The 9,203-nt window shown below is 45.0% G+C and overlaps 1 protein-coding gene across 1 annotated transcript in view; it reads right to left on the reverse strand.

Annotated features, from left to right (window-relative positions):
* KPNA6 (karyopherin subunit alpha 6) overlaps nucleotides 1-7,625 on the reverse strand; it is a 62,706-nt gene extending 55,081 nt beyond the window's left edge. Inside the window, exon 1 of the mRNA XM_032361258.1 lies at nucleotides 7,501-7,625. Coding sequence (XP_032217149.1) covers nucleotides 7,501-7,504 — 4 coding nt within the window. The 5' untranslated portion in view covers nucleotides 7,505-7,625. The remainder of the gene's footprint in view (nucleotides 1-7,500) is intronic.
* Nucleotides 7,626-9,203: the final 1,578 nt, after the last annotated feature.

The raw sequence follows: 9,203 nt of genomic DNA on the forward strand, positions 1-9,203 counted from the left end.
ATTAACTAGGAGGTAAGAAAAAAAAGTATATGTATATATGCTAATATACTAATATATGTATTAGTTTTCCCTCTGCCTGCTGTTCCCCCTGCTTGTCTCTTTTTGTTTCTGACAAATAAAAAAAATCTTAAAAAATAAAAAAGAAAACCTACTAAATACATAATGCTATTGTAATCAGCAAGACTTTAAAAATGTCTGTCCTCGGGGCACCTGGGTGGCTCAGTGGGTTAAAGCCTCTGCCTTCGGCTCAGGTCATGATCTCAGGGTCCTGGGATCGAGTCCCGCATCGGGCTCTCTGCTCAGCAGGGAGCCTGCTTCCTCCTCTCTCTCTCTGCCTGCCTCTCTGCCTACTTGTGATCTGTCTCTGTCAAATAAATAAATAAAATATTAAAAAAAAAGGGACGCCTGGCTGGCTCAGTTGGTTAAGCAGCTGCCTTCGGCTCAGGTCATGATCTCAGGGTCCTGGGATCGAGTCCCGCATCGGGCTCCTTGCTCAGCAGGGAGCCTGCTTCTCCCTCTGCCTCTGCCTGCCATTCTGTCTGCCTGTGCTCGCTCTCTCCCCCTCTCTCTCTCTGATCAATAAATAAAATCTTAAAAAAAGAAAAAAAAGTCTGTCCTCATCCTTTTTTATTTTATTTTAAGATTTTATTTATTTTTTTGACAGAGAGAGACACAGCCAAGAGAACACAAGCAGGGGGAGTGGGAGAGGGAGAAGCAGGCTTCCCACTGAGCAGGGAGCCTTGATGCGGGTCTCGATCCCAGGACCCTGGGATCATGACCTGAGTCAAAGGCAGACGCTTAAGGACTGAGCCACCCAGGCACCCCAGCATTCTTTTTTTTTTTTTTTTTTTAAAGATTTTATTTATTTATTTGACAGAGAGAGAAATCACAAGTAGGCGGAGAGTCAGGCAGAGAGAGAGAGAGAAGCAGGCTCCCGCTGAGCAAAGAGCCCGATGCGGGGCTCGATCCCAGGACACTGAAATCATGACCTGAGCCGAAGGCAGCGGCTTAATCCACTGAGCCACCCAGGCGCCCCAGCATTCTTTTTTTAAAAGATTTATTTATTTTGAGAGAGAGTGAACGAGTGAGCACAAGTGCTCAGGTGGAAGGGGCAGAGGGCAAGAGAATCCTATGCTCCCATGCTTGGCACAGAGTCTGAGACATGGGACTCAATCTCATAACCCTGAGACCATGACCTGAGCCAAAACTGAGAGTCAGATATCCAACTGATCACTCCATCTAGGAGCCTGTCTTCATCCTTTCAAAAAAAAATTTTTAATAAAAATACACAGATGGGGCACCTGGGTGGCTCAGTGGGTTAAAGCCGCTGCCTTCGGCTCAGGTCATGGTCCCAGGGTCCTGGGATTGAGCCCCGCATCAATCCCTGCTGAGCAGGGAGCCTGCTTCCTCCTCTCTATCTGCCTGCCTCTCTGCCTACTTGTAATCTGTCTGTCAAATAAATAAATAAAAAAAAAATTTTTTTAATAAAAAATAAAAATACACAGATGAAGAAATAGCTTATAAAATATATAGAATATTATTTTCCACTATTTTATAAGTCACGCAATTCTTGGACTATACTTGGCCTCAAATATCCAGATGTTTGGTTAGCTTAAGGTTAAAAAAAAAATTTTTTTTTTAAAGTAGTCTCCATGCTCAGCATAGAGCCCAATACGGGGGCCTTAACTCAGGATGATGAGATTGAGTGAGACCTGATCAAGACTAAGGCTTAACTACTGAGCCACTCAGGTGCTCCAAGCTTTTTAGCTTTTGAGTTAACTTGTAACATTTACAAATGTTTAATCCAATAATATCATGAAAATCTGGATTTCTAACTTCAAGGGGAGAGGAACTATGGAAAGCAATGGGAAATTAGGCAATGCTAGACTTCCAGTCCCCTTGGCAAAAATTGGCTAGAGCTGCATAGACCACATGGAGCTCTGTAGCGGGCCTGCCAGTTTCCATGTGGTTGATTACCCATTAGAATATAAACTCTGAGGGACGCCTGGGTGGCTCAGTGGGTTAAGCCTCTGCCTTCGGCTCAGGTCATGATCTCAGAGTCCTGGGATCGAGTCCCGCATCGGGCTCTCTGCTTGGCTGCTTCCTCCTCTCCCTCTCTCTGCTTGCCACTCTGCCTACTTGTGATCTCTGTCAAAAAAAAAAAAAAAAAGGAATATAAACTCTGAAATTTCACTAGAAAGACAGATTTTTGTCTGTTTTGTTCACCACTGTATTTCCAGGGCCTAGAGCAGAACCGTCACTGCACATACTATGTATTCAATAAACATTTGCTAAAACTGGTGAATATCCATTGCCTGCCTGGCCCCTAAAAGTATGTTTCTGACAAGTTTTCATAATGTGTTACTGCCTTCCCCTCAAAGACAAATTATTTAATCTATTAATCTATTTTTAGCATAGGGCCTGAAACATAGTAAGTCCTTCATTTATTCACCAAGGGACTAAAAGCAATTATTCAGATGATAATAAACACCATGCTAAAATGGTTTACATGCGGGACGCCTGGGTGGCTCAGTTGGTTAAGCAGCTGCCTTCGGCTCAGGTCATGATCCCAGCGTCCTGGGATTGAGTCCCACATCGGGCTCCTTGCTCAGCAGGGAGCCTGCTTCTCCCTCTGCCTGCCATTCTGTCTGCCTGTGCTTGCTCTCTCCCCCTCTCTCCCTTTGATAAATAAATAAAATCTTTAAAAAAAAATAAAAAAATAAAGAAAAATAAAATGGTTTACATGCATTTGCACACTGAATCTGCCTAACACTCCTTTGATGTAGATATTATCCCTATATTAGAGATGAGAACTATAAAGGCTGTGGAGATGAAGTTACTGATTGAAGAACAAATTATATTACAGATTTTTCTTTTAAGATTTTATTTATTTGAGAGACAGTGAGAGAACCTGAGAGCAGGAAGGGTCAGAAGGAGAAGCAGACTTCCTGCTGAGCGGGGAGCCAACGCTGAGCTTGATCCTGGGACTCCGGGATCATGACAGGAGCTGAAGGCAGACCATTAACCTACTTTGCCACCCAGATGCCCCTGTATTACAGATTAAGTAACTGTAACACAAGAAAGAATACGAAATGGGCTGTATGAAAGGCAAGAGCAAAGTGCTACAGAATTCAGAGGAGCGTTCACTTCCAGTTTGGAAGGTATGAAGTATTCAAGAGTTCAGAAAGGAGGTAGCATTTAAATTAGACCTTGAAAACCAGGCAAGATTCCCACAGGAAAAGACAGGTAAGGAAGGGATTGTTACTTTATTGCTAGTGATGCTAACATACAAAGGAGGTAGTCTGAGTGGAATGCAAGATATGTAGGTAAATCTTTAAATAGAGTAAGATTAGTAAAATCATTAGGAAGGCTTTGAATACCAAACTGTATGGGTTATGATTTTATCTTGTAGATACTAAGTCCATGAACGTTCCTAAACTAAGGCGCAGAGTGACAAGATCGAATGGGTGTTTTAGCAAAACTGCTATAGGAAAGAATTAGAGCAGTGGTACAGGAAGCTACAGAAGAGATCTGGAGGACTTCTAAAATAATACCTTTACAATTTACACTCTTTTTGATATCTCGTACTTCACGAAATCTTCATTAATACTAATAGTGTTTACCCATATTTTCACTTTTTAAAGATTTATCTATCATGTGGGTGGGGGGGGTTAAACTTCAGTGTGAAGCCTGATGCAAAGCCTGATTCGTTAACCTCAAGATCATGACCTGAGCCAAAACCAAGAGTCGGACATCCAAACAAATGTGCCACCCAGACATCCCCATCCACATTTCCACTTTAAGGAGCCTGAGATTAGGTAAGGTTAAAGAGCACAGAATTACTACTCTTTGTGGGTCTCTGCTGTGAGAAAAACCTACACGAAGCAATTCAGAAGTAAACATGATCACCGTCTTTAACAACTGCCAATACAGAAAGGGAAGAAAAGAGTGAGCAACCAAAGATGGATAGATGCCCCAGTGTCTGGGCTAATGGCTCTAGTATTTAAAAAATGCAGGAAAAGTAGGCCAGAAAAGGGGAGTAAGTGTGAGGCTTGTGGGACACTTAGGTGGTGACTGATGATTAGGTGGCAGCTCTGCAAGTAGCTGTCACACACGAGTGGGTGGGCAATTTTGGAGGGAAACTAAAAGAAAAAATGGGCTAAATTACTTCTTGACCAGGAAGTATTTCAGTTAGAAAGGTTTTGTTATTTCCAGCCAAAAACCAAACTAGAAGTGGCCTTCAGTATCTAGTTAAACCAAGAGATAGGACACTTCCAAAGCTGCCTAATTCAGTGGCTCAAAAACATCAAGAAAACATCAGATTCTTCCCATCTTCTCTACTCTCACCCTCAGAACTGCTTCCTCTTATTTATAAATTCTGCCTCAGGACCCCAGCACTACTAAAACCAATTTCAGAGTCAGAAAAGAGCTATTTCCTTTCCAGAGGCAGAACACAGCCCTTAACAGCCCATATGTTGGTTAGAACCATACTACCCGAGTAAGTTTTGGTAGCTCTGACCTTGCACAAGTTACTAAACTTCTCTATGCTTCAGTTTCCTTAACCAGAACCTGAGAATCTGAGAAGTAAAGGAGTTAATATTCTAGTACTTAGTACCTAGCACATAGCAAGTTCTATTTAAGAGCTGGCTATTATTACAGCTTGCCCATCTTTATTTATTTATTTATTCTCTCATACTTTGGTGATACCCAAGTTAAAATAGAAGCTGGCAAAAAATAAAATCAAATAAAACCTGGCAAATCTCTTTTAAATAAGGAAGTCTTTTCCAGAAGTCCCCCAGGCTTCCCCTTCCTGTCTACTTAGCCAGAGCTGCCTCATACACCCAAGCCTAAATCAATCACTGCCTCGGGAGATAGAATTACAATGATTGGTTTATAGTTTATATTAATCAAGACCTATCCCTGGGGCTGGGGAGGGGCTGCCAGATTCCTGGTTAGCAAGATGGCAGGAATGGGTGATAAAACAACCAGCATCTGCCAAGGCTTAGTCTTAAGAGACTGTGGTCTCTGCTAAGGAGGGTCAGAGTAAGTAATTTCCAGAGCCCGCAAGCATCACCCTTACAGGATCCTAATAGCAGTGAAATCACTACAAAAGTCTGTTAAAGCTAATGAAGTTTGGCACATGACAAACAGTATACGAAATAGGCCAGGCCTTGAGTAGAGCACACCTGAGAGCGCAGAGAAATACAGGAGGTTCTAGATTTATGGAGGTGTGGTGAGGGCTGTGTTAGTGTCCCCAGAACACAAAGGGCCTAAATCATCAGCCTTGGATGAGTCACCTAACCTTCTTAAAGTCTCAGTTTACTCATTTATGAATGCAGATAACTCAAACTACCTCTGATTCCATGTTAGGATTAAATGTATCCTAGTTTCACTCACATATGTATAAGGATCAGGCAAAAACCACAAACACCAATAGCTGGACATTCAGAAAGACCAAATGGGACAGGGGAGAGGTATCTAAAATGGAGCTGGAAAGAGAAAGGAAGGCCACCTGACTCTAGACTAAAAATCCCCGTCAGGACCCTGCTCAGGCTTTGTTGCTCCATGTAAGAACCTTCATCTCAAAGTCTACCAGAAAAGAACTAATTTTACTTCACATCTTAACTCTTCTAAAAGGCTTGTGTACAGCAAAATGGGTAAGGATCTCATTTCTGGCTGTGCTGCTTACTAAGCTATGTTATCTTCCTGAGGTGGCTCCCAATTTATAAACTTATTTCACTGAGCTGAATAAACTTAACATTAGCTCCTTCCATTTGAGGAACCAGTGTTCCTAAAATTGAAAGCCAACAGAAAAATTTATAAGAGAAAAGTACCCTAAAAATTCCATTGATAACATTAAGCTGCAGTTACAAAGAAAGATAAGCCTATCAGGCTTGACAATAGATTCTGGAAACCAGAGTGGTTAAGGGAAAGGAATGCCACGGAAGGTAGAAAAGAACCTGTTCCGACGCCTGTGGAGCCCTCAGTAGGCTCCGAACACTGTTATCTTAGTCCTCAAACATCTTGATAACACTCCCTTTCCCCTCCTAGGGGAAAATGATGAGGAAAAGAAAGAACCGGAAAGGAAAAGAACATTTTCTGTGGACTGTGCTAGATGCCTTCTACCGCATTTGATATTTACGTTGACTTCTCTGGATGAGAGTCCTAGAAAGTGACAGGATTGTAATACCAGATCTGATTCTAAAGCTACTGCCTTGCAGCTCCAGGGAATAATTTATGTTTCCTCAGGATCACGGTTCTTAACAAAACTCAATCCCAGAATCTCATTTAGCTCACCCCTCCGCATACAACTGTTGGGGTTAGCAACTCACTCTGGAGTTTTTCAGTTTCATTCAGACTAAAGATTTTAAAGTGGGCCCACAAGCACAAAAAAACACCTTTACAACTTTGCCTAGGGTCAAAAGCGTTCTTTCCCCCCTTTCCAGCCCAACCACTAGGTGGCCAAGCTATAAAGAACTGCAGCTTTACACTAGGGCTTTGGAGGGATCACCCTGGTTTAGCCACTAACTGTGTGACCTTGGGTAAATTACTTTACCTCTAAGTCTCAGTTTCCTTACCTGTAAAATGGGGTAACAGTTGTATCTGTCTCATTAAGTTGTGCATATTAAATAAAACGTGACATGAAAAGCAGTCAGAACAATGCCCACGCGTAGGAACAACTTAGCAATGGATAGTTTTTAATGCTTAAGAGGAAAGAGCTCTTCGCTGATGGTTCTGTCGCCAAGTCCAAAGACTTCGCCATCGTTTCTCTCTGCGCACAGGCCTTGCCAGGGGAGTCCCTTCAGAGAGCAACAGGTCGCTCCTTTTCTCCTAACCCGGGCCAAGCCCACACCTGAAATCCCCAATCTTCTACATATGGCCCCCAGGTCTTGGCCTGTGGTTTTCTACTACGAGGCTGTCACTCTGAGTCCAACCGAACCACCCCATTTCCGGCCGGGGCTCGGCAAGTTCTGCCGGCCTTCAGCGGCCCGGGCTGCTTACGGCATGGCTGCCCCTGGTTACGGGCCTGGAGCCCGCTCGCGTGGCGTTCCCTCACCAGAGGAGTCTACTTGCGACGCAGGCAGGATCTCCCTTGAGTTCAGAGGAGCCCCAGAATCCAGTCAAGATGCGCGTCGGTCAAACACACGCCTGGAGAGGGCTCCCTCAACGCCGCCCCGGCCTGCCGCCGGGAGCTCGCCCCCAGCCCCGGTCTCGGCGCAGGGCCATCGGGAACGCGTGGGCTCCGGCCCTGGGACACCACGTGGGGGCTCCAGGCGTGGCAAAGGTGCTCCCGGAACCAGCTCTCGAAGACTGCTCCCGCCAGGGCCCTAGCCCGGCCCCAAACTGGCCTGAGCGTCTCCGCCGGCCTGGCTTCTCCCCTCAAACCTATGTGGAGAGGACCTCAGACATCTCCTGCAGACCGAAGACAGGCTCCTGCTAGACCCCAAACCCCAGGACCGCCTCAGCTCGAGTCCCCAATTGCCTGGCGTCCTTACTCACCCATCGCGGCTCCGCTCGCTCCTACTTGGCGGCGGCAGCGGCAGCGGCGGCAGCTTCAGCGGTAGCTTCAGCAGACAATATGGCGGATCTGCAGGACGGCAGCCCGAAACGGTCAAACAACTTAACGTTCAACCCGGGGAAGAAACGCGCTCTCCGCCCCACAGCCCATTTTATAGGGAGGAGCGCATTTAAAGAGACCGCAGCTACTGAAGGCGGGGAATAGGGGTGAAATATAAGAGGAGTAGCGAAGAGGGAGGGGATACTTACTAAAGAAAGTCAAGTGTGCTGAGGAGTTCTCAGCTTTTTCTGCTCCTATTTCCTCTTTTATAGTGAGGTCTCCTCCCCTAGAAAATTTTCTTCCTTTCGTAGTTAAAGCCAATCATAGACCCTGAGCTGGATATAGGGAATAAGGAATCCTCTCGAGAGGGGGAAGAGATTTGCTTAAGGATATGGAGATAAGGAAATAAAGAAGCTAAGAGTTAACCCGATTACAACCTTATTGGGAGATAAGAAGTGGAAAAATGACCAGACTGGTGCAAGGCTTTATAGAAAGCTGAGGGCAGGGGTGGGTTCTGTATGACCATCACCACATCTATAGGACCTTGCTTGCACAGGATCTGGCACATGATATGTGCCAAAAAAGTAACTGTTTAGTGAATAAGCAACAAAAGAATAGGCCTGTGACTTCCAGAGATTGAGGAATGATCTCCCTTTTTAGAGATGAGGAAATTGAGGCTAAGCGTTCATGTGCCTTCTGTAACCATGGAATTTATGGCTGGTGCATATCAGACCTCGCTTTTTGCATAATGACAAGCCAGTCCTGGTCCCCCACCTCAACAAACAGGAGAGGGGTATGTCTTCAAGTCACTGGTCAGACAGGGAATTGTCTTTTGGAAGCAAAATGAGGGACCTGGGTTTCCAGGTTCTGTTGGAACAAACTGCCTTCTCTAGTGTGTCTGGCCTGTGCCTGGTCCATCGAGGGAAACAACTCAAAAAGTCAACTTTGGAACTCAGGGTCAGGAAAGGGAGCATTATCTTTCTCTTCCTACTACCTCTGCTCAAGATCAGACCTCTTTCTTTTCTCTTGGTCTATTTTGCCTGCTCTTCAGTGGTCTCCCACCTCCAGGCTCCTCAGTTGTCTTTGGCAAGTCATTCCATAAAGCAGAGACCTTGTCAAGTGGTTCTTCTGCTTAGCAAGTTGTCTGCCTGCTCTTAGGTAATGCCCAAACATTTCAATCTGACACAAAGGCCGGTCCTTACTCACTTCTTGGGGCTATTCCCCACCTGGCAACCCAGGGTCCATCCATATTTGGGGAACCCCTTTTCCCCAAGTATACTAACTTCTTTTCTGCCTTTGCCTATGCTGTCTCCTCTGGAATGTAATGCCCTCCCTTCCCTCTTGATCATGGGGTGAACAAATTCATTTTCAAGACCCAATTCAACTTTCCCCTTCCTGAAAAATCCTGTTTTTCCAGGCAGTCTGGTATCTGTCCTCTCTGCTCCCCAGTGCCCTGGACACATATTTTCCTCAGCAAAAACTTAGCGTTCTAATTTCTCACAAGGTGTGTCTCTCCTGGTTGTCTAAGGGACAGCATCTTCCTCATCTTTGTATCTGTCCCTTGCCCAGCATGATGCCTTCCTCCACAGACACACCAAAACCTTTTGCTGTAGTGTCTGTCTCTCATATACCACCACAGACTCAT

The sequence above is a fragment of the Mustela erminea genome, chromosome 10, assembly GCF_009829155.1.
Source record: "Mustela erminea isolate mMusErm1 chromosome 10, mMusErm1.Pri, whole genome shotgun sequence".
NCBI classification, from domain to species: Eukaryota; Metazoa; Chordata; class Mammalia; order Carnivora; family Mustelidae; genus Mustela; species Mustela erminea.